The sequence below is a fragment of the Erinaceus europaeus genome, chromosome 18 (genome assembly GCF_950295315.1).
Source record: "Erinaceus europaeus chromosome 18, mEriEur2.1, whole genome shotgun sequence".
Classification (NCBI taxonomy): Eukaryota; Metazoa; Chordata; class Mammalia; order Eulipotyphla; family Erinaceidae; genus Erinaceus; species Erinaceus europaeus.
Genome location: NC_080179.1, coordinates 5692881 through 5719270, shown reverse-complemented (window position 1 = coordinate 5719270; position 26390 = coordinate 5692881). Strand labels below are relative to the sequence as shown.

The 26390-nt window shown below is 38.2% G+C and overlaps 1 protein-coding gene across 7 annotated transcripts in view; it reads left to right on the top strand.

The window, feature by feature from the left end:
* GULP1 (GULP PTB domain containing engulfment adaptor 1) overlaps positions 1–26390 on the top strand; it is a 246125-nt gene that overhangs the window by 169812 nt on the left and 49923 nt on the right. For all 7 annotated transcript variants that reach the window (XM_060177596.1, XM_060177601.1, XM_060177599.1 and 4 more), the window contains one exon: positions 20382–20453. In XM_060177596.1, coding sequence (XP_060033579.1) covers positions 20382–20453 — 72 coding nt within the window. The remainder of the gene's footprint in view (positions 1–20381; positions 20454–26390) is intronic.

Below are 26390 nucleotides of genomic sequence, written 5' to 3'. Positions count from 1 at the left end.
TGGCGCTAAGCAGTCGCTTCACAGGCAGTGAAGCAGGTCTGCAGGTGTCTGTCTCTCTCCCCCTCTCTGTCTTCTGCTCCTCTCTCGATTTCTCTCTGTCCTATCCAACAACGACGACATCAATAATAATTAAAACAATAATAATAACAACAGTGATCAACAAGGTCAACAAAAGGGGAAAAATAGCCTCGAGGAGGAGTGGATTCGTAATGCAGGCACCGAGCCCCAGCAATAACCCTGGAGCAGAAAACCTTGTTCAGTGAACAGCTACTCTGAGGACAGTAAAAGTTAAAAAAAGTAAATCCCCTGACTTGAATATTTACGTTAAGATCAGGGGCGGGTGGTGGCGCACCTGGTTGAGGTAACCACTTGTTACCTGTGAAGGACCTGGGTGTGAGCCTCTGGTCCCCACCTGCAGGGGGAAGGCTTTGAGAGTATTGAAGTGGTGTTGCAGGGTCTCTGTCTCTCTCCCTCTCTACCCACTTCCCTCTTAATTTCTGGCTGTCTCTATCCAATAAGTAAATAAAAAAAATATGTATTTACCTTAGGAGTTGCATTTTTACACAGTGTATAAGGTGATTTAGTGAATTTGCTATCATTAATAATCAACTGAAAATCCAACCTAAGTGGAGGTGACTGGTCACACCCTGAAATCCTTCCTTTTCCCTGTATCTTTAGAGCAGCGAGTCAGAATTACTTTTTGTGGAGAAGCTAACAAGGCTGTTGAGGAAATAAGAAACTCACTTGCCCTTCTCTTGACATGTTCTATCCTGTCCATGTGTGAACACAACACACACACACACACACACACACACACACACACACACTTTACATTCCTTGCTGCAGGCTTCTGGCAGGAGAGCTAAGAGGAGTAGCTTGACAGATGGGGTTGGAGTGACTGAAACCCATCCAGCCTCAGTGAGGAGTCATAAAGGACTTAAAAAAGGCAGCTTCCCAAGCTGTCTGGCATATGAAATGTTTTCTACGGTCAGATAAAGAATTAATCATGTTAAGATGGCAGTAGCACTCAAAGTCTCTAGTAAAATTCCATTAGAGAGTTTATTAGGGCTTCATAGTGTGAACCTCAACTACATTTGTATAGATGTTTCAACTTGAATATTCATGAACAGAATGTAAATTTTTTTGCAATGCAGAAAGAGTGCCATTTATTTCCTGACATTTGCATTTAACTGTATCCATTAATTTCTGTTGACATAAATTTGAAGTTTACACTAGATTAGCCTTGGAATGAGGTACAAATTTTAAAAATCAGGATTTTAATGTTGTGAAAAATCAAGCAAACTGTAATGTTCTTCCTTGTATACTCCACTCACGAGTGTATTTTAATATTATTATTATTTTTAAGCCAGAAAAATAATTCTCTGGACTATGTTAGTGTATTGCTATTTTGTATAAAGCCTAATGTATAAGATGTCAAAATGTCATGTTGCAAAAATGATGACATTAAAAAAAGGATGATAACTTTATACTTTCATTGGATTAATAGTGGAAGTCCAAAAGTTTATCTCAAACACTAGTTCTGCAGTTTGCAAAGAAATTTAAGCATTTAACATATTGATTAAGGATATTATACTAGATAACAGTGTATATTCTTTTGGAGAAAAATAATGTACAGCAGCATACTTCTGCACATGCAAAGGGGAGTTCTTATATAATTTGGATTTTGAGTCAATAATCATGCTATTAAATTTTTTAGAAGTGTTCCAACAGAAGCATAAAGGTCTATGTTAATACCAGGATTAGAACTTTGAAAGGCCAGGTGGAAAATGCTCTCTGAAGCTACCCAGCAAGATTCAGTGATTTATTATTTTTTTAAAGGCCAAGTAAAATCAAACAAAATAAGCATATAGAAGTGTTCAAACAAAACCAATTAAGCATTACAGTGGAGACTAAGAGGTGCTAATTAGTGAGATTTGACTTCAAATATATATATATATATATATGCTAAAGTCTTTAGAAAGAGAAAGGCAGTGGCTTAAAATATTTAAGTTAAATTATCAAAGTGAAGTTAGAAGTATATAGGACTTGACCTAGTTGTAACAAGAGCTCACTGACTGAGCAGTGACAGCTCAAACAATAGCTGCTCACTTTCACAGGCAGGAAGAGAGGAGTCCGCTGTCAGCTAAGGCGATAAAAACAGCACCTGCCTTCATACAGGCCGATTGCAAGGCAGGCTGCTTTCTGTAAATGGACTGTTTGTACACAGAAAGAGAGATACACCTCTTTACCTGCTCTTCGTTTGGAATTGCCGGGACCTTGCCATCATTGGAAAGTTGATGCCTCTATATTTCCCCACCTGCTGTCTAATTAGCCAGAGTCGCCAGCATCCAAGCTGGTTTATTCACACCTTTTTAGAGCCACTAATGGAATTGTGTTGGATCCACAAAATAAAGGGAAGGAAAAAAAAAATCTTTGCTCTTGCTGAAAATAGTTAAAGTCACAAACCCAGTTGCTCCAGCATTAAACTCTCAGATCTAAATTCAATAATAACATGTATGCACCATTTAGGGACATTCATTGAATGGAAGCAAGCAGATATTTAATACTTAGTATTTTATTTAATTTATTACATTCATTTTTTTAACATTTGCTATAGGATATATTCAGAAAGAAATTGAAAGGGGTGGGGGAGGAGATAGATAAGGAAAGACAGAGAGACACCTGCAGCCCTGCTCCACCACTCATGAAGCTTTCCCCCTGTGGGTGGAGACCAGGGGCTTGAACCTGGGTCCTTGTGCACTGTAATGTGTGCATTCAACCAGGTGTGCCACCGCCTGGCCCTCAATGCTTAGTATTTTCCATATACAGTTGTTGCTCACACTTCACTGCTGAGTACAGGAGTATTCATTTTGCATTTCACAACAGGAGCTGTTGCTCAGAAAAGTCAAGATTCAAACTTTCTGTCTTTATTACTGTAAACACTTTGTGCACAGTTCTACCAAGCCGCTTCCACAGATATCTCTCACCTGACTTTCCTCACTTCTACCTAGTGATATGGATGTGGAGCAGTGCCTAGGACATAAGAGAACACAGTGGACCTTCTGTAAACAGTTGGTTAGTAAAAGGTCTGCTCTGTGAAGATCCTGCTGTCGAGCCGGGTGTCTCACAGTGGGCAGGTGGAAGTAAGTAGAATAATGCGTTATTCAGTCATTGACATTAAGGTCTTCTCAATTTGTATCACATCTCAGTTGCTTTTGTTGATGAGTTTTGCTTTCTTTCCTTGTCTGTAGTCGATTCTTTAAGGAAAGGTAGAAAGTCCTCTGAAGGAAGGAACCCGTATTCCTGATTCTCACCTCTACGGTAAACTGATGAAAATGCTGTAGATAGCAGTGCTTTGCAGAATGAATCAGGCCATATTAGTCACTGACCAAAAAGTCTGTTAAAAGAAATTGTGAAATCTACATTTCAGAGGTATCATTAGCTTCTACTCATTTTTCACTCAAATCAGCTATGCGTGGCCTCGCAAATCGGAAACGTAGATGTTCCTGTTGGAAAGAAAAGAGGACCCTAGTCTAAGTAGTAATGTCTCTTAGTGCTATCACTTCTTCGTTGTGATACTTAAGTGTGAGAGAGAGGCCGTCCTCCCAGTTTAGGATGAAGACTTCTCCTAGGTAGTTTAAGATTTCAAAACAAACTAATCACTTTCCACCAGAAAGCTCCTCTATGGACATCACTGTTAATTTAGAAGGCTTATTGTCCCCATATATTTGCATTGTGGCGAATAATCAAATTCTAGGTATAATGAAGTGAAAACACCTGTCGTTAAAAGATAGACACATTCTGTAATCACCGATGTTAAGGGGTTAGCCTCTAATGACCTTAGTGGGTTAGGATTTCATGTCTTCTATTTTTTAAAATTCATTTTATTTATTCTGTATAAGATAGAATTACACATTGAGAAAAAGAGAAAAATCTGAGCACAGCTGTGGTACTTGGAGTGGAACTAGGCCTACCAGTCTTGTTCTCCGCCAGTTGTGCTACCCTCTAGTCTCCTGGATCTGTTTGGTTTACTATTCTGTCTCAATGTCTAACATGTAGCTTATTACACAATGAATACTTTAGAATGGCTCAGGATATAGAATGAATCCGTGATGATGCTCACAATCATCATCATCGTCATCTTTATGATAACACCGTGTCTGAGTGAGAAGTCATTGGGGATGAATTAGAAGGAGTGCAAGGAGCTTTGGAAAAATTTCTCCAAAGGGCAGAAAAAGATAAACTTAACCCTTAGGAGAGATTAAAGAGTTCTTGACATGTAAGGGGCTTCTGCCAATGAGGACTTCTTGGATAGAGGTCAGGAACACAAGTAGATTTGGAGAAGTTATTTTGTTAAAGTGAAAACCTGGAACAAAACGAGAACAAACTGTATTGTTGTTGTCTTGTAAATACCAATTTGTAATGCTAAAAGTTTAAGCTCCGTGGAAATTATAGCCCGTGAATCCTTATTATTGTGAATAGCCTGTGAATCCTTATTATTGCTATTCAGCATTGCTTTGCAACTAACACATTTAGCGAGGAAAATGAAACCATTGTTAACAGTATGGAAAAGAAAAAATAAACATGTTTATTTTGTTGGTAAAGATGACTTTGTTGACTCAAGTTTACAGTCAATAGACCGACTTAATAAGAGAATTTGGCAAGCTAACCACATAAAGAACAATTATTTCCAGCAGTAGCAATAGTTTTTTGTAAATAGAATTTTAAAATATCTTATTTAGCTAAAACTGTGGTGCAACTAGAACTGTATTTGGCAAAGCGCCATGGCAATAAAAGTATGGGTCTGTTTGTGTACATGCTGTGGTGGTTCCATTTTGTCCAGTGCTGCCGAGAAGAGCACCCCAAAGACCCCGTCCTTTTGCAAAAATAAAGAGCTTTCCTAGCACAACTTGATACCCTAGAGTAGCTTTGTTACTCAAATCAACTTCCCACCTTCTGGTAATGAGCCACATTTTGAAATACTTGTGGAGGGGAGGAGGGCCAGAAAACTGAAATCTGGGCCTCTTACCTCTAGAGATGGTTTGCCGCCCAGTCTGCACTCAGGACCTCACCTCCTCGACTCTGGTGACTTGCTGCCCTAGAACTCACAGTCATATGTCCAGAGTACCTGGTCATCTGGGAGCTTGGTTTCATTGGTAAGGATGCGGACAGCCTTACGAGCCAAAATCCAGACAGTTGGTGGCTTATCATTGTATTTTCTTGCTTATTTCATAGTCATTTGTGGGAGGCTTGGCTCTTTGTGATTTGCTTGCATGTGGCTATTATTTTCTATTACGTTTTATTCTGATTGTAGTTTCTAAGCACACATGTGAATGTTGATGCTATGCCAGTCACTGTTTACATTAGGCAATATGATCACACTGCTTCAGGTAGCCTTTTTTTAATTTTATTTTTATTCTTTAGGACAGAGAAACTGAGAGGGGAGGAGAAGAGAGCAGGAGAGAGACAGACAGACACCTGCAGAGCTGTTTCACTTCTTGTGAAGTGTCTCCCCCTGCAGTTGGGGAGCCGGGGGCTCGAACCTGGATCCTTGTGCGGATCCTTGAACTTAGTACTATGTGTGCTCAACCATGTGCACCACCAGCTGGGCCTCACTGATTACATTTGCTCATTTAGTTTTTAGGAAAAATATAATAAGTTTGCCACCAATTTATTAATGTTATGGGCACTGAAAAGATCAATAAATGAATGGCATTTGAGTATTTGGAAATTTAGGTAACTAAGTGTACCTACCGAATACTCTGTAGATTAAGTGGATCTCCACATTACAAAGAGCATATAGCATAAAATTTAGCCTAATGAATGAGACGTAAACAAGTGATGTAACTTAAACCCTTTGTATCTGCAGTATACTATATTATCTTTGGGGATCGGGTGGTAGCGCAGCAGGTTAAGCGCACATGGCGCAAAGGGCAAGGACCAGTGTAAGTATCCGGCTTTGAGCCCCCGGCTCCCCACCTGCAGTGGGGTCGCTTCACGAGCGGTGAGGCAGGTCTGCAGGTGTCTGTCTTTCTCTCTTCTCTCTGTCTTCTCCTCCTCTCCCTATTCCTTTCCATTATATCTAACAGTAATAACAGTAATAACAAGGGCAACAAAAATGGAAAAATTGGCCTCCAGGAGCAGTGGATTCGTGGTACAGGCACCGAGCCCCAGCTATAACCCTGGAGGCAAAAAAAAAAAAGGTCTAGTTATCTTTTACTCTATATTTATCTTATTTTAGTAAAAGTAAAGAGTGTGTGCATTGAAAATTAAGAAAGCTAGAATAGGAGCCTAATGTTCCGTGACCTTCAGATATTACTTCACATCCCAGGTTTTACTTCGTTTACATCTTTACAAGGATGGAAGTTGACTGATGACATACCTATACTCCACAGTCGCATTATCTGATGGGAAAATGGAGCTTGGCTTAGCTGACAGAGCTCAGGGCTGGCATATGTGAGATCTTGGGTTTGCTGCACCTCATATGCCAGAGCTATCTCTGGGGCTCAGTACCTGCAAGATGGCACTCACTATTCCTGGCAGACCACACATCCAAAGAGAGGAAAATGAAGACAGAGGAAAGAAGAGACACTTGTAGCACTGCTCCACTGCTTGTCAAGCCTTCCACCCCAGTCCTGCCCCAAACTCAGAGATGGGGGTTTCAGAGCTTGAAACTGGGTCCTTAAGCTTGGCAATGTGCTTTTTAATAGTGGACAGATTTGTTTGTTTGTTTTGTTTTGTTTTAATTTGCCAACTTAGCCCACATAAATCTTCTTTTAAAGAAATAAATTGTGAATCTTCTCTCACTCCAGAGTCTATGCTATTAGGTTTCTGTATAAATTGTTTATTTTTTATTTGATATATAACAATGCAAGTGAATACCCCTTTCAGCTGTGGAAACTGGACTCTGGAAGCATCTCTGGAATGGGACAAAAACTGGCAGCTCTTGGTTGTGAATGGGATTCAAAGCTGAATTTAGGACAGCCTCTCCTTTCAGAGAGGGCAATGAGAATGGTTTCTTGCTTATAGCAAGAGGTTTATTTTTGTGTTAGACATAGAAGTATGATTATTATTTATGCTATTATTATTATTGCCATAATTATTTTGACCAGAACACCAATCAACTCTAACTGTTGGTGTTAGTGGGGATTGAACCTCAGACCTCTCTTACACAAATTCTATGCATTATTATTGTGCTGTCTCTCAGGCCCGGGAATTTTATTTTTGGTGTAAGACTACTAAAATAAAACATCTTATATTCAAGTAAAATAAATGATATAATTTAGTGTTATGACAGTAGATCAAAGAGCCTAAACATCAAATCAAATATGAAATGGAGTTTGTAGCACTGAGCCTAATAGTTTCACTCCTCTGCCAGAATGTTCTAACCTCCTTACGTGATAGCCTTTACAGTATTTCAAGTCTAACAGAGAACCTTTCTTGCCACAGATGCATTTTAATCTTCCCTTCAGGATTATGTCCTTGGTGACTAAGTAATAGTTTTAAATCTGATTGATCAAGGTCCGTTCAGCAGTTGATGATTATGATTTGCTTTAAAAAAAAAAAAAAGCTGCTTTCTGTTTGGCACTGGGACATGTCAAGTCAGCTGAATAAAGACTTTAAGTCGGCTTATTTTGATTTTGCTTATCTACTAGGTGCTGTTGAGTGATTAGAAGTATGAATACTTTTTTTATGCACATGCAATCAAATTAACTCCATGAAAATCAGTTCTATTCTGTTTCATGTGCCACAACTTTAGCTAAGAAATAGAATCTTTCCTGCTTACGTGTTCTAGAATTAGAAATACTTACTGGTCATTCTACCGTCAATTATTTTGCTATTAGATAGAAAAGTTTTGTTGTAAAAAAAAAAAAGCAAAAGCTGTTTGCACTTAATATTTTTAAATAATTATCTAGAGATTATATACTTATGTAAAATCAGTACATTTTTCATTTGATAAAAAATAAGGTGTGTGCTACATATATTTTTATAAACTAATTCCATTACTTGCTAGTGTCAGACTTCAGAGCAGTTAGTAATAGTAATTGATTATTTTAATTTTCATTTATCTGGTATTAAAATAAAAACTCACATTGTTCATAGAGGGATTCTAAAAACATTTCATGACACAAACAAAAGTTAGTGTGACTTTGTCCATCTGGTGGCCAATGCTGCTCTCTGCTGGCAGTGGAACAAGTCATAAACCTTTCAAGTGAAAAAAAAATTCAAATAAAATCTAGTCATGAAAGTAGAAGCCTCAAATCTTCAAAACTTTATGTAAGACACTTCTTATGGACATAAAAACTGCAAGTATTCCAGACATCACAGAACTAGTGTCTGTAATTCTTCCAGGGAGTTTAAAGGTGAAATCTGTCTTATCTTAACTATTTGAAAAATAAGTGTGGGAGTTAAAGGAAATATTAGGTCAAATAAGAAATATCACAATAACATTTTGAATCAAGAAATCTATGGAATCAAATCTTTTATTTCATTTTTATTAGTGATTTAATATTGGTTTACAAAATTACAAGACAGCAGGGGTACAGTTCCACACGTTCTCACCACCAGGCTTCTGTTACTCCTTTCCCTGCATTGGAAACTGCAGTCATTGTCCCAGGGTCACGAATAAGGCTGACTAAATAAAGTGAATTCTGTCTATGGCGATATGTCTATCTGTCTATATTTTTTCCTATAGTACTGCATTCTCTTCCTTTCTAAGTCACACTTGCATCCATTACTACTTCCACATATTCCCCCCCCCTTTTTTTTTTTTCTTCTTCTTCTCTCTCTGCATCCTGATGGAATTAGGTTCCAGAGCCCTTTAACGCATCCTCCCTAGCATTTCTTCCCCTTTGAGAGTATGGACCAAAACTTAGAGTAAAATTTTTGTATACAAAGTGAATTGATGTTACCCATGTACATGTATTTTTTTAAATTTATTTATTTATTTATTTCCTTTTTGTTGCCCTTGTTTTATTATTGTAGTTATTGTTGTTGGATAGGACAGAGAGAAATGGAGAGAGGAGGGGAAGACAGAGAGGGGGAGAGAAAGAGAGACACCTGCAGACCTGCTTCACCACCTGTGAAGCGACTCTCCTGCAGGTGGGGAGCCAGGAGCTCGAACCGGGATCCTTCCACTGGTTCTTATGCTTTGTGCTACATGTGCTTAACCCACTGTGCTACTGCCCAACTCCCGTACATGTATGTTTTTAATTCTAACAGACTACATCTTGAATAGCTGTTGGATGTACATCTGCTAGGTATTCTAAAGCATTGAGAAAGAGGTCATTAGTTGGATACTTATATGACTATATAATTAGCTTCATAGAGTCCAAAATTTACTTTGTATTTGCAAAGTTTTATAGAGGAAGGCGGCAGGTGTTTATGGGCGTGGTGCATAGCTAGCGATCACAGGGAGATGAGAAACTGTGCAACTGTCTTATAAACCAGCATGTTCCTGTAAGAAAGTGATTTCTATAAAATGATTTTTGCAGGGCCAGGTGGTGGGTGGCACACCTGGTTGAGTGCACATGTTATAATATATAAGGGCCCAGGTTCAAGACGCCAGTGCCCACCTGCAGGGGGAAAGCTTCATGAGTGGTGAAGCAGGGCTGCAGGTGTCTCTCTGTCTCTCCCCCTCTTAGTCTCCTCCGTCCTTTTCAATTTCTGGCCATCTCTACTATCCAGTAATCAAATAAAGATGAAAAAATTTAAAAAGTAAAGATTTTTGAAAAAACATGTTATATTTCATATAAGTTGTGACCATTCATATATATATATATATATATATATATATATATGTATATAGTCATCATACTTCTCAACATGTAGACCAACTGTTGTAATCATTTAGCTAGTAGTCAAAATGCACGTGTGTATCTATGACTAATGATATCTAAATAAATACTTTTGTATACTGATTTAATAGATTTCATTTTGAAAAGTTGCTTTTTTAAAAATTTAATGGTTTTACTTGACATGAGAGAGAAATCCAGAGGGAAAGGAAGATAGAGTCACCTACAGCATTGCTTCACCCCTCCTGAAGCTACCCCCCCAACTGGGGACCTGGGACTTGAACCCCAGTCCTTGAGCATGGTCATGGGTGTACTCCAGAGGGTGCAACACCACCGCTTTGGTTTTCTTAGGTTTACTTGAATCTGTCATCGGCAGGTTACTTTTAACATGAATTTACAAGGTAGCATAGAGTAGGTTTAGCAGTTACCTCATGGCTATGAGCTAAAAGTTTGATTGATACGTTTTTTTTTTTTCCTTGTAGTTTCTAAATTTCCTATGGGTAGCATACATTGATGTTAAAATAAAAATATTTATTCATAAATACAGAGGGAGATTTCAGTTCGAAGTGCAAATGCACAAGACACACGCGTGTACTTATAAGGTCTAGTGTTTGATCTTTTGTTTTTACAGGTTTTTTTTAATAATAATTTTTATTATCATTGTTTATTTGATAGAGACAACCAGAAATTAAGAGGAAGGGGGAGACAGAGGATAGAGAGAGAGAGAGAAAGAGAGAGAGAGAGACCTGCAGCCCTGCTTCACCACTTGTGAAGCTCCCCACCCCCTGCAGGTGGGGAGTGGGGGCTTGAACCCAGGTGTTTGCACAGCATAATGTGTGCTCAGCCAGGTGAACCACTACCCGGCCCCATGTTTGATCTTTCTTAAAATATATTTTTTGAAAAATTCAACACATTGGTTTACTGAAAAGTGTGCATTTGTGAGAGTGAAGGGAAATACTCAAATCTAGAATTTTAAAAAAAATGAATAGCATCAGACATTTTCACTTGCTACGCAATGTTTTGCTCTTTGCCATACTCTTAACTCCACATGCAGGAAAACAAAGTGACGACATTATTTTCTCTTATAATTTTTATTTAGTTATTTATTCCCTTTTGTTACCCTTGTTGTTCTTTATTGCTGTAGTTATTATTGATCTTGTTGTTGTTGTTGGATAGGACAGAGAGAAATGGAGAGAGGAGAGGGAGACAGAGGGCGAGAGAAAGACAGACACCTGCAGACCTGCTTCACCGCCTGTGAAGCGACTCCCCTGCAGGTGGGGAGCCGGGGGCTCGAACCGGGATCCTTACGCTGGTCCTGGTCCTTGCGCTTTGTGCCACCTGTGCTTAACCCACTGCGCTACCGCCCAACTCCCTTACAATTTTTTTTTCTGCCACTGGGAGGAGCTCAAATAAAAGTTTATTAATTTTACTTAGTTTAAATTAATGTTAAACTAGTGAGTGTTCCATTTCTTAGAGAATGTTATCTAGGATAAATATTTCTGTATTTTTCACTTAGGTAAAATGCCTAAATTGAAATAAAATTTTAAATAGACTTTGAAATTCAGCACAATATCCTTGAGATCCATCCCTTCAGTGGAGAATATAAAGAATTCATTTGTTTTTATTGCTGAGTAGAAATCCAGAGTATAGCTGTGTTTAAACTCTTCTGTCATCAAAGGATATTTGGATTGATTTTACTGTCTGTCTTTTACAAATACTCAACCTTGGTTATATTTGCACATTGATAGTTTCTTTTCTCTGGTATAAAAACTCAAAAGTAATGTTTTGCTTAATATCTGTAATTATTTATTTGGATAGAGACAGAGAGAAATTGAGAGGGGAGAGAGAGATAGAGAGGGAGACAGAGACACCTGCAGCCCTGCTTTACCACTCATGAAGCTTTCCCCCTGCAGGTGGGAACCAGGGGCTTGAACTTTGGTCCTCTCGCACTGTAATGTGAGGGCTTAACCAGGTGCGCCACCACCTGGCCCCTAAACACCCAAAAGTATAATTGCTATATCTGATAAGTGCATGTTTAGTTTTAAAGAAATCCCCATATAATTTTATGTGTGAGCTCTGCCCACACTGATTACTAGTGTAATGACCTAGCTCTCTGACTTCCTTGTCATTAGTCTGAACACTTTTGTGATTCGAATTTTCAACATCACTTTCTTTCATCTCTCTCACTCTCAAACTTGGCAGCTGCCTGAGGATGTGATTCTGACACTTCTCTCAACGTCAGGCCTTCCACTCGGCCTCACTGCCAAGCTTTCCCTTCTCCACACATCTTAGCAGAATTCTGCTTCAAGGTCCGCTGTGTACACACAGCTGTCAAGTCTGCTCCTTTAGCTGCTGCAGTAGAAGCACTGTAACCTCAGTTGGTTTGCGTTTGTGTTCCATTTCTTCCTTTCATTCAAGAGTCTGTTAAAATGCCTCCTTTTTAGTGAAAACTTCCCTGATGGCTAGACCTTAATTATTCACACTCTCTATTATTAACATAAGCCATCTAAGATATGTTATATGTCTGTCTTTCTTTTTTAAGGTGGTAATACACTAACACACACACACACACACACACACATACACTCACCATTGTTATAATGGTGTAATCAGCCTCAGTGAGGACCAGGACACTTTTCTCTGCTGTACACCCAGCAATAGAAAATATTGACTCATAGTTAATTTTTTAATTTTTTAATTAATTAATTTATTCCCTTCTGTTGCCCTTGTTTTATTGTTGTAGTAATTATTGTTATTGATGTCATTGTTGTTGGATAGGACAGAGAGAAATGGAGAGAGGAGGGGAAGACAGAGAGGGGGAGAGAAAGATAGACACCTGCAGACCTGCTTCACCGCCTGTGAAGCGACTCCCCTGCAGGTGGGGAGCCGGGGGACTCAAACCGGGATCCTTAACGCTGGTCCTTATGCTTCAGGCCATGTGTGCTTAACCTGCTGCACTACTCCCTGACTCCCAGTAAATATTTTTTTAAATACATAGTAAATATTTTAAGTAAGAAATAAATATGTGGAACATCAACTTGTTATCACTTAAGAATTTGACTTATTTTTCAATGTTATTCATATTTATTGCAACATTTTTCCCTATTTACAGCCTAAAAACTTGGGTTTCAATGCATTTTTTTCTTTAGAATTTGAAATTATATTTCCATCATCACTGCTAATTCCTGGTCTTCTGTATTTCTAGGATGTTCCCTCCTTTTATTAGAGAGTAACACTCATCAGAGCATTGCTCTGTTACATGCAGTGCAAGGAATCAACTTCAGAGCTTTGGGGATCAGAAGGTAGCTAGCTGGCCAGTAGGATGTTCTGTGACCTCTGTGCAGAAGAGCCTAGGCTTGAGCCTCAGCCTAACCTCATGGAAACAGCTGCACAAATTAAGCTTCACAAGTGCTGATCACTTGTGCTATGGTCTCTCTCTTCTCTGTCTCTCTTTCTCTCTTCCTCAATCTTAATCATCATACATATACTGGACCCAGTTCTTCTTCTAGTGTTTGCCCTACTGGACCCAGTAAAATCCTGCAGTCACGAAGACCCAGTGAAAAGCCTTAGGTGCAAAACAGATTTTTTTTTTTTACAAGAAGAAAAAGTAAATTCAGAGCCTCACACATGCAAAATGGATGCCCAAGGAGTCACTTCCAGACCTGGTCCTCCCCTCATGTTGGATGATCTTCCCGTTATCTCTAGTGGGTTCAGGATGAACCTCATTCGTTGTGTGTATGTTTCCAGTTGTTTTGAGGGTGTCACAGTGACTATTTCAGTCCTAAAATGCATACCTGAATTTTTGTCAAAGTGTTTGTCAAAGTTGATTTGTCGTGCCAGCGCTGAGCCCCAGCGATAGCCCCAGTGGCAATAAACTATATGAATTAAAAAGAAGCATCATAGGGTCCACCTACAGAGCTTAGAGCCACTAGGCTTTGTATTAATTTTTTATTAATTTTATTTGTATTAAGAACTTCTCAGATAATGTTGATGCTGTTCCAAGGATCAAATTTGAAAGCATAGCCAAGAGAAATTCTCCAGCAGATCTATCTTGTGTCACTTGCTATTTTGCATGTATTTATGATAGAAACAGCGAATATAGAGTGAGAGAAGGGAAGAGAGAGTGGGAAAGAGAGACACTGCAGCCTGCTCCACCACTGGTGAGGCTTCCACCCTGCAATTCTGTGCATGATAACTTCTGTGCTGAAGTAGTGTATAAAAAGAAAAATATGTGTAGGACATCTATCAATTCCAACCTTAATTGCCCTCTGTCTTCTGGTGTTTGCGTGGCCCTGAGAGTTTGAAGCCTTTGGCCACCTCTGCCTATCTCCTAGTACCCAACTGGGAATCAACTAGCCAGCCTCTCTGTGGGGATCGTTTTACTATACAAAAAAAGAAGTCATTCTGAGATTGGGGCCCAGAACTTGCTGTGGCTTTTATGCATGGATTCCTTGTTTACAGTGCTTTACTGATCACACCACTACTCACTTGCTTGTCTCTTCTTTTTGAAGTACCTGACTCTCCAAGCAGTTTTTTCTCTTAGGCACTTCTAAACTGTTATGCAATTGGCTTATTTATATTACAGTATTATATTTGGTTCCATCCACTAGGGCATAAGACACATAAGAACAGAGGATTATATATATATACATATATATATATATATATTCCCTTTTGTTGCCCTTGTTTTATTGTTGTAGTTATTATTGTCGTTGTTGTTAGATAGAGAGAAATGGAGAGAGGAGAGGAAGATAGAGGGGGAGAGAAAGACAGACACCTGCAGACCTGCTTCACCGATTGTGAAGCGACTCACTTGCAGGTGGGGAGCTGGGGGCTCGAACTGGGATCCTTACTCTGGTTCTTGTGCTTTGCGCCATGTGCGCTTAACCCGCTGTGCTACCGCCCGACTCCCATGAGCAGAGGGTTTTCTTTGTTTTGTTCTGCAAATAGTATCTCCCGTGCCTAAGGAAAGTACACGATAAGTAGAAAGCATTGGTCATTCATTTTGGTAGATTTTTCTCAATTTTACTTTTGGTACTCTCACTGCTTCTTAAGTTGTCTGTGTCGTTTTTTGCTGTTAGGATTTTTTCTGTTACTGTTTTCTAAAGGCTGTTCATATAGCATCTAGTCTTTTGTGTGTGTGTGTGCAATGTATTTAAATTAACTATACTTTTAGTCATGTGTTGTGTTCCTGTTTCTCTTTTCTTGCTATATTTTAATATTTATTTACTTTTTAATTATTTTTAATTATTTATTTATCATTGCATAGAGACAGACAGAAGTTGAGAGGGGAAAGTGTGATAGAGAAAGTGACAGAGATAGAAAGACCAGAGCACTGCTACACTCTGGTTTATGGTGATACTGGGGATTGTACCCGGGACCTCAGAGCCTCAGGCATGAAAGGCTTCCGTATAACCACCGTGCTGTTTCCCCAACCCTTCTCATTTTTAGTGAGTCCGTCCTCAAGTATATGGACAGTTTGGTATGGATTAACACTGAAGAATGTTGAAGCTGATTGGTTGTTTTGTGTACATTGAGAGGACATGTCAGCATTTCATCAGTCTGCCCTTCCTCAAGTGTCAGCACAGATTGTTGCCTTTTCCTTGATCCCTTGGATAGAATCTTCCAACACGTTGGCTTGTAAGGCTAGATTCCAATATCCTAAGATTAAGGCTGGGCAATGAGTCCAGTGGACTTTGGCTTACTTTCTTGTTTCTAGTAGATGCCTCACCTCTGCTCTCAGTCAGACCTAGCATTTTGTAGTCCTGTGACTTCTTGACTTTTTTTTTTTTTTTTTTTCCTGCTAGGAACAACTTGGTAGGGATGGTATTAACTAGTTCCACAGGCATTGTGTGCACTTCTGTCTTTTCTTTCGGTTTTCCCACCCTAGTGAGAGTGTGAAATGATTAAAATCAAACTCCCTGCTTCAGGGTAACACACTGAGTTAGGATACTCACCTTGTACAAGTGTCAGCCCTGCATCATGGGTAACCCACAAGAGCCAGTGTTGTGCTATCTTCCCCTGTGTGACATCTCTAAGATCGGACAAAAGGCATGTTCAGGGTGGCATTTCTATAGACTTCCTGTGTGATATCTCTCTCTCTCTGAAAAATCCATCCCGGCAATAATAGAAGTGCTCATGTATGAGACTTGACACTACAAGGAAAAATAATAGTAGTAAAACAAAGGGAGAGGTAAAGAAAGACTCATCTCTACCCTATGTAGTTTGTCCAAGTCTTTTGAGAGCGCTTGTAGTGGAGTATTTCAGTTACTTGTGGACTTGTATACTAGACTGTACATTTCTGAATATAAACATTTAAGCATTTTTAGTCTTAGGACAGTTTCTTCCAGAATTAAACTGAGTCAAAAAGTCTGGTGCTAGTGATTTATTAAGGATTTAACTGCCTGTGGCCAGAGAGATGAGGGAGAAAGAATGAAGCAAGAATACCAGGTGAAGCCTGATTCTGGAAGAAGTTCTGCCTGGTAATATGATACTGAGGGCTCAGTCCACCTCCCAACAAAGGGACTGGACTAGTTACATGTCCACACAGCACTCCACACTATTGCCACTCACTAAAGAATGTGGTGAAATGTTGGGGGAGGTGGGATACAAAATTTCCCAGGAATTTGAGGCTCTTTGTATTGGTGAGATAACATCAGTGCCTTAGAGATTCCTTGGAAGATCTTAAGTGTGAGTCATTACTAGCAACTTAGATAGGAAACAGAAAGTGACATAGCACTGCGGTAAAGTGGATATCAGGAGAGCCACTGAATTGTAGTGTCTTTCTAAAACATTCCTTCCATAGAATTACGAAACACTTGCAGCTCAGTGATAGTTTTCTGTATCTCCTTATTTTCAGAACAATTACTTGTAAGCAGAAAAAAAAAACATTATTAGCGTTATCACCGTTATTTTTCAAGAATCTAATAAGGCAGAAATTAAATAGCTTCTCCAACATCTTCAGTTCTATTGGATTTTTTTTTTTTTTGAAAAGTCGCGATGTATTTTTCTATGTTTTTCTTTACAAAAATGTGTCATGACTTTTCCTGACAGTTCATTGAGTGTATTCCAGCTAGCTGCATCATAGTTAAGAGTCTTTAAATACTTTAATAAACATACGGAATTCCCATTACAAATTATTTAATCTGAGTAAGAACTGTGATGACGTTAAAATTTTAAAATGCAGGAACTGTTATAAGGAACAGTCTATTATTTTAGTTTTAGAATATTTTTTTCATTTAGCTTACCTAACATTACATAGAAAAAGTGGGCTAAATAGTAGTTGCATATTAAGACTTCTTTGTAGTTTAATCCCTACCACCATTCAAAGCTCCTCCATGTGTTTCATTACTAAGTTGGTTTCATTAAAACCAGCTTGAAAGAAATGTATTAAAAAGGTTCCAGGAGCACTGTAAGAGGCTCATTCAGTTAGAATGTCCTTGGGGTCCTTCCATCATTTTCCCATATGGACTTGTTTACATAGAATGCTCATGACTCACAACATTTCTCCCCAAGGTTGAATATTCTTCCATAAATATTTCCAGTAAGTCTTACAATGTGTCATTGACACGTGACACGCTCTTCTTCCAGTTCAAAATGCACTTAATTGTCTGCCTTTGACTCCTTCTCCTCAGCACTAGATAACTAAATAATGGTTAATCTGTAAGTGACAGGATAAATTCAGAGAGGCTGAGAATAGGACTCTTTCTTCATGATTTCACTCACTGTTTACTTACATTAACTCCTCTCCTGGGACTGAAATTCTTTATCCGTTCTGGCTGATCTAAAGCAGTGCTTTTCAAACCTAGTGGGACATTAAAATCACCTGGGGGGGTTTAAAATCCACAGATGTCCTGGCTCTGCCCCCGGACTAATTAAACCAGACTCCTAGGCTCTTACCTAAGTTTAAAGCTCCCATGTGATTCTGTCATGCGGCCAAGGTTGGATACACTAATCTGAAACAGAAGAAATATCACAGGTTCATTGGTGTCAGGAAGAGTTTTGGCTATTTCCCACACCTTAGCTGCTGGTTTTCATTTCCTTTTAAGCTGAAAATTTCTCCTTTTATTTGATCTGGTTTGCAGATCTGGCCAACCAACTTAAGGTCACAATATGGCAAACCAAACTCCTGGTGATACAATATCCAAATCCTGGTTTCTGCTAATTGGTGTAGTCTGAGCATATGGGTTTGGGGGTGGTTAGAAAGAGAACCCTTGTACCTTATACAATATGAGAACTGAAACTTTTATTTAGTTATTTTGCTTCTGAATGTCGTGTTTTCTGTGAGCTCATTGGAAAGTAGATTAGCAGTTATCCTCTGTGTTGTAAAATTCACTTTTTTTTTAACCTGCCTCTCACTATAGCTGTTGTTTTTCTATTTTCTACTTCCGTTGCTTGAGGCTTTAATCAAAAGATGTTCCTGTGATACTTAAAATAATAATTTCCTCACCATAACATTAATAACACTGTCTTGTTAGGCCAAGGAATCTACATTATTACATGTTGCCCTGCTCCCTGGGTAACTCTTTTGTAAGTAATAAAGAGATCCTTTAAGTCTAACTTCTTCAGTTGCTATTGTTATTACTATTTTTTTAAATATTTATTTTATTTATTTATTCCCTTTTGTTGCCCTTGTTGTTTTATTGTTGTAGTTATCATTGTTGTTGTTGTTGGATAGGACAGAGAGAAATGGAGAGAGGAGGGGAAGACAGAGAGGAGGAAAGAAAGATAGACACCTGCAGACCTGCTTCACCGCCTGTGAAGCGACTCCCCTGCAGGTGGGGAGCCAGGGTTCGAACCGGGATCCTTATGCCGGTCCTTGTGCTTTGCGCCACCTGCGCTTAACCCGCTGCGCTACAGCCCGACTCCCTGTTATTACTATTTTTTAAAAGAATGAAGGAAGAAGTACAATGTGATTTAAAAAAGAAATATGGTGGTCATTACTCCCAGAGGGATAAAGAATTGGGAAGCTTCCAATGGAGGGGATGGGACATGGAACTCTGGTGGTGGGAACTGTGTTGAATTGTACCCCTGTCATCTTACAATCTTGCCAATCATTATTAAACCACCATTTTTTAAAAAAGGTAAGATGGCATGACTTTTTAGTTCCCCTCTGTGAGTTGGCATATTAAAAATGTTATGCCTAATTATTTGCTATAAAGTATAATGAATTTATAATCCCCGTGGTATTATAATTGTGTATTATAATATGTGATATGGTAAAACAAGTTTAGTAACTCATGTACACCTCATGAATTTCATAATTATTTGTTACTTATATAGAAATATTTTATAGATTACATTATCCATATTTCAATTGTAATCAATCTTGACTATTTCATGTTGGCTTAAGTTTAGGAGATGTTGTAACTCATAATTATTCTACAATATAGTTATGAAACCTTTTCTTTTTCTTTTGGCTCCAAGGTTATCGCTGGGGCTCAGTGCCTGTACTCCAAATCCACTGCTTCTGTGCCCGTTTTTGATTTATTATTGTTATTATTATTTATATTTTTGGATAGGACAAAGAGAAATTGAGAGGGAAGGGGAAGACAGAGAAGGAGAGAGGAAGAGAGACACCTGCAGACCTGCTTCACTGCTTGTGAAATGACCCACCCCATAGGTGGGGAATCAAGGGCTCGAACCAGAATCCGTGAGCTGGACCTTGTTCTTTGTCCTGTGTGCACTTAACCCGGTGAGCCACTGCTTGACCCCCTTGAAACCTTTTCTTTCAAAAAGTTTTGATAGTTTTCACTAAAGATCTCCAGATATATTTTAATTAATAAAAATATATTGTTTGATTAGCTATCTCCAGATCCCTCCCTTCCTCACTTCCTTCCCTCCTCTCTCTCCTCTCTCTCTCTCTCTCTCTCTCTCTCTCTTTCACCAGAGCACTGGTAATCTCTGGCTAATGATGGAGCTGAGCATTGAGTCTGGGACTTTGGAGCCAAAAGCATGACAGTATTTTTTGCATAGCCACTATACTACCCCCCCCACACACACACACACACATCTCCGCATCTTTAATGTTCTGAGCTAACTTTTTCAGATAGAGACAGAGAGCCAGTCCAAGAGGAAGAAGCCACAGCCTGGAAGTTTCCTTTTATGTAGAGGGCCCAAACTTGGACTTGGGCTGTGCATGTGGAAAAGCAACACACTATCTAATAAGCTTCTTTCCAGAGTGTGTGCTATGATTAATACAAGCATGTTAAGAGCTAAAGTACAAAGTAGCTAATACATAACATTTTATACTTGGTATTTACAAAGCATAATTGGTAATTATTAACACTTCAAATTTTAGTTTTTGAGATCAATTTTATTCTTTTGATGCCAAAAGTAAAACTTGATTTTCATTCTGCTAAAAATAGCTGAAAATGAAATATTTAGGAAATGTCTTTTTTTTTAAGTTTGGAGTATAGACCTAGACCTTATAAATAATATTTTTATATTTTAGGTAGCAGAATTTTATAAATTGTTTAATTATGGATTGGCATTGCATTGCTGTTGTCCTGTCACCCATTTTATAGTTAAGACTTAGCAGTGATGTGTGATAGAGTAAAGCCTGTGTCTCACAGTGGTTGTTTTTAGTTTCTTGGCAGCACAGAAGTGGAGCAGCCCAAGGGAACAGAAGTTGTCCGAGATGCTGTAAGGAAATTAAAGGTAGGCAAGGCTTTTCAAAGAAATGTCGACAGTATCTCCTGTCTTATAGCATCAGAAGACAATGGCAAATGCTAGAAGAAGAAGACAATGAAAAGTCAAGGCAAACATAACATTGTGACAGACATAGATGTCACCTGTTGTAATTGGACTGTTGAATAAATATGTTCTCCATGGAAACATTGAGTAATGAATATATATATATATATATATATATATATATATATATATGTTCTTTATCTGAATGTGACATGCTCTTAATTTTTTCTTTTTATTATTTTATTAGTGACTTAATATTGATTCACAAAATTATCAGATAGCAGGGGTACTACTGTTACTTTATACGGAGGACAAGTTGATGGAGTGGTCCACAGAGGGCTTGTGATAAAGTTCCTGATGGAAGTGAGGAGTGATAGTGGAGAGAGGGATCTACTAGAGGTCTAGGCCCATCATATCAGTGTGGGAATAAAAGGATTCCCTAGCCCTATTTTTTTGTTTTGTTTTTTTGAATTTTTATTTATAAAAAGGAAACACTGACAAAAAACATAGGACAAGAGGGGTACAACTCCACACAATTCCCACGACCAGAACTCCATATCCCATCCCCTCCCCTGATAGCTTTCCTATTCTTTATCCCTCTGGGAGTATGGACCCAGGGTCATTGTGGGGTGCAGAAGGTGGAAGGTCCGGCTTCTGTAATTGCTTCTCTGCTGAACATGAGTATTGACAGGTGGATCCATACTCCCAGCTTGTCTCTCTCTTTCTCTAGTGGGGCAGGGCTCTGGGGAAGTGGGGCTCCAGGACACATTGGTGGGGTCATCTGCCCAGGGAAGTCAAGTTGGCATCATGTTAGCATCTGGAACCTGGTGGCTGAAAAAAGAGTTAACATATAGAGCCAAAAAAAACCAAAAATTGTTGACTAATCATGAACCTAAAGGCGGGAAAAGTTCATATGAAGAGTTGGGGGGGGGGGTCATGTCCCTTTTATAAATCTTCATTTTATCCTAATACGTAGTTTCTCATACCTAACAAAACACATAGTACTTATGTTTTATAAGTATTGAAATTAATTACTTTTTTTGAGCAATGTGGACTCAAGGCCCTACTTAAAAAACTGAGATAGCCTAACTATCTCCTTTAATAGCTTCAGTATCCTATCCATGGGTTCTAAGTATCAATAGAAGTTAGAATTGACTCCAAGAGAGCATTTTGCAGTAAGACTGTCTGCAAAGATGTCCTAGTGGATAAAGCCAAGAGCATCTGGCTACATCCATGAATAGACAGAGGACAGCTAGTGAGATTGGGAAAGCAGAGAAAGAAATTTGTAACCACTCACATATTCGCGGTCCCGCAGCATTGCCTGGGAGAAGCTTTTGTAAGAGACCACACTTCTTAACATATTTTTCTAATTATAGCCCACCCCAAAAGAAATCTTCTCACAGAGATTTGAAATTTTTAGTAATTATCTTCAACAGAATTCACGTATTTATCTCATTGAGAAAATCTCCCGTCACTCTTGTCACTTTGTTTATGCAGTTGTTTATACATTTACTTTGTTTATGCAGTTAATTGCTATTCTCTCACAATTTCTTGTGAAATAACCCTCTAGTTTCACTTAGTTTAGAGAAGATTCGATTATCTCTAAGCAGGCTGAGACATCAGATTGTACCAGACAAAGCCATAGGCGCTGAGAAGTACAGCTTTGTTTAGGGACTGTTACAATAAGTCAGATTTATTGAGTGTTTTAAACTGAGTGAACACTTTAGTGAGATGACTTGTATTCTGGGCAAAATGAAAGTAGATGAGCTATTTATCCACCCATTTTACGTGTAAATCTTTTACCTAATGTTTTAAATAAATATGCTAGTTCCCAAAAAGTTCCCAAAATGATCCAACTCCCATTTGGGGAAAAGAAGAGGAAAGGAAAGGAAAGAAAAAGAAAGGAGGGGAGGGGAGGGGAAAAGAGGGAAGAACTTGCAGACATTTTTCCATGACTCATTAGGTAATAATTGTTTAATCAATAATTTTAAAAGGGTCCAGTATATGAATAGCATTTAGGATAAGATTCTACTTAATTGTTTAAACTATTGCAAACTATATGCATCGGTTCAACTTTACTACAATTAGAATGCTGTGTAAAAGAAGAATAGTATTTGTTTACATTAATGTGCCTTTATTCAGTCGGTTCTTCATTAAGTCCGCCCAAATCCCACGTAAGTACATAATAATTCACTAAAGTGTATGAGGCGTTCCTACATTTTATGATGCTCTACATGTCCTTATCTAGAGTTTTATGTTTGGAAGTGTAGTTTGTAAATTAAACAAGTAATTTACAATAAAATAAAATGATATACTTTACCTTAAAGATGCATACTCATTTGATAGCAGCTTTTATCTGTCAAATATCTTCCACAGTAAATGTACATTTTATTCTTTATGCAAATTTACAAGAATCTTTAAATGCTTTTTTTAAGTGCCATCTCTTTAATTCTCTTGTCATATAAAATTCACCAGAAGATGGTGGTGTAACTCTACTAAATAAAAGAACCATGGTCATGAACTCCAGTTTATTTACATATTCCCTGTTTTAATCCCTTGCTTATCATTTTTTTAAAATTTGTCTATCCTGACAGCTTTTGACTTTTGTCTCTCTGATAGTTCATTATTTTGTTTGCTACATAAGGTAACAACATTATCAATTTTTCAAAAGTTTGCATACTAATGCAGTGAATTCTCACAAAGAAAAACTTCCCAGTGTGAGGCTTAGTACAAAATAATGAAAAACTTAAATTATTTCAAGCATTTTTATTTTATACTTCTGTGTTTCGTTATTATTTGTTGTTTTCAAGAAAACAATATAAGCTTTGATTTATTTTATCACATGCTATTCTCTGTGATTTTGTTGCAAATTTATACGTCACAGATTTTCTTACTATAACTTTATGTTTTTACTTTAGGATACTACATAAAATCATCGTATTTTCTATTTTTTTTAAACCACATTCAGTAACTTCTCTCTCTTAGTCATGCTTTAGCATAAGACTAAGAAAATAGAAAATTTTTCATAACACTTGAGAAACTTGTGACTCTTTTAACTCCATATATACTTAATGGCTTCTGTTGTTCTAACTTTCATTTTCAGTACTGATGTATTTCCACGAATGTAACTGGAGAGATTTATTTCCACTAGTGTTACTGTTTCTTTTGATATTTACATGTAGATGAATATTGGCATCTAGATTCAAAGCTCCTTAACTTCTCTGAAAAAAAAAGCAGGGGGCAGCATTCCTCATCCTTAGTGTTGAAAGGAGAAAAAAAGCCATTAGCTCACTAGCACTGAATTAAAAGAACCTGAAGCTACTTCAAGGAATGTGAGTCTTGAGGCTGATAAGTCAGTACAGGCCCAGCCTTTTCCTCAACAGGCTCACTCCGCCAGATAATACCCTGCTTTAGTGTTCATATTCATATTCAGTTTTTTAATCACTATCATGCTTAGGCATTAATTTAGTTAACTAATTCGATTAGTGATTAACTGATTTTCCTTCAGAAATAATAAGGAACATTTTTATTACAATTTTAATTTTAACTATAGGAACCACAATGATGAAAGAAAACTTAGAATATTTCATACTAAGTAATAAAATTGATTTCTTTTTCTTATTTAATAATGTATATCCCATTAATAGCATAGTTGATTTCATTTTTTTCTTCCTTTCTTTCTTTCTTTCTTCCTCTCTTTTTTTTAGTTTTATTATGTAGTGCTAGAAAAATGAACGAAGGGCCTCAGGCATGCACCATACTACAAAATATTCTCCTGGGGCAATTTTTCTTTTTGTTTTTTTTTTTTGTTTTTTTTTTTTACCTCCAATTGTTGCTGGAGCTCAGTGCCTACACTACGAATCCACTGCTCCTGGAGGCTATTTTTTTCCCTTTTTTTTGCCCTTATTGTTTTTATTGTTGTAGTCATTATTGTTGTTATTGATGTTGTCGTTGTTGGATAGGACAGAGAGAAAGGGAGAGAGAAGGGGAAGACGGAGAGGGGGAGAGAAAGACAAACACCTGCAGACCTGCTTCACTGCTTGTGAAGCGACTCCACTGCAGGTGGGGAGCCAGGGGGCTCGAACCATGATTCTTAATGGGTCCTCGAGCTTCGTGCCATGTACGCATAACCCGCTGTGCTACTGCCCCAACCCCTCCTGGGGCAATTTTTTATTTTGAAATACAAGGAGCTCTCTCAGTGCCATCAGTGGTATTCCCATGTAGTTGTCAGAGCACAAACCGAGGGCTTCACATGTGATATGTGCTGTGTCTTCTACTGGGTGGGCTATTTTTTCAGCCCTTAGATCTTCTTTTTTCAAAATCTTGTAAGAAATGAATGGAAGTTATATGATGATGCTGACATCAAACTCCAATGTTCTTTGACCTGTTCTACTTCCTAGTGACATATACATAACTCGGCACTTGGATGTAGTTTAAGTGACACTTCATCACTCCCTAGAACTGTGTGATTATAAAGGCTTGTTTCTGTGTGTTTTATCCAGGCATCCTCCATAATGTTGAAACTTGACCCCATTTGAATATTTTACTAGATTTTATATTCAGATTTCAATGATACATCACTCTATTTAGATGACTAAGAAGTGAACCCACTGAAGGAAAAGTAGGAAAAAGGCTTGCTCCATGCCTTAACATTCAAGTTAAGAATGAAGAGAGAAAATGATATGTTATTAGTAATAATGAATATGCCTTTAATGTGTCTATTAAAAGTGTTTTTTAAACACAGTTATGAGGTCTCCAAGTAGGGAATGAAACAATGGAACTTGAAAAAATACAAAACTTAGTGCTAAGTGCCAGACAGTACCCGCCTGGTAGGGTGTGTGTCTTGTCTTGTGCATAACTCAGGTTTGACCCTGTCACACACGTCTCAGTGTGCTGCAGGACCAGAGAGAGCCAGTGTCATGACCATGTCCCTCCAGTTTTCTCTCCTTTGCTCTCTGAAGTTTAGAAAAAGTAGTCTTGCTAGGTTGTGAAATCCTGCACCACAAAAAGAAATTTGGTAATCCTTAATTTTAGTGGGAATATGGCCAAGAACAAGCATATTAACTCAGCTTAAAATGTAGATCGGATAGAAACTTAGGCATAGTATTTTGCAGTACATGTGCAATAATTAGGGCAGTTTGAAGTATAAAATTTTATATACATAGAATATAGGACTGGGAAGCATTTTGTCTTAATGATTTGTTTGGTGCCGAAAATAGGAAGCATTGCTGAGTAGGTGGCCATCAAAGTAAGGTCTATGCCTAATTGCTAGAGACTTATTTTATAGTCAGGTTAAATAATTTCTTATTAAAATATTCTTATGTATCTTATTGGATAGAGATGGAGAGAAATTGAAAGGGAAGGGGGAGAGAGACACCTGTAGCCCTGCTTCACTGCTTAAGATGCTTTCCCCCTGCAAGTGGGGACCAGGGGCTTGAACCTGTGTCTTTGAGCACTGCGATATGTGCACTTAACCAGTTACACCACCACTTGGCTCCCTTCAAGTTAAATAATTTCTCTGAGACTGTTTTCTCAGATTTGAAATAGGAAAATTGCCCTGGATGACCTCTGAATCTTTGTTGAACGCCATCACTTCATCTTGGTATGAAGTCTACTGAGAAGGGCTTCACAAGCCTTAGGTACATACTACTTCATGTTTATTTTTCTTTAATTTGTTATCATACCTCCCCCTCCCTATTATAATCTTCACACCTGTTACCCCTTTGTTCCTTCTTTCTTCATTTCATTCTTCCCTTCTTTTTCATGTCAGAACAGAAGTAATTCTCTGAATGATTTTTAGTGTTGGTGGTTGTTTTGTGACAGACTGTCTTGGAAACTGAAAAAGCGGTCACAGGAAGGTCCAGATGTGGGAAGGATCCTAAGAGTCACTGCTCATGTTGT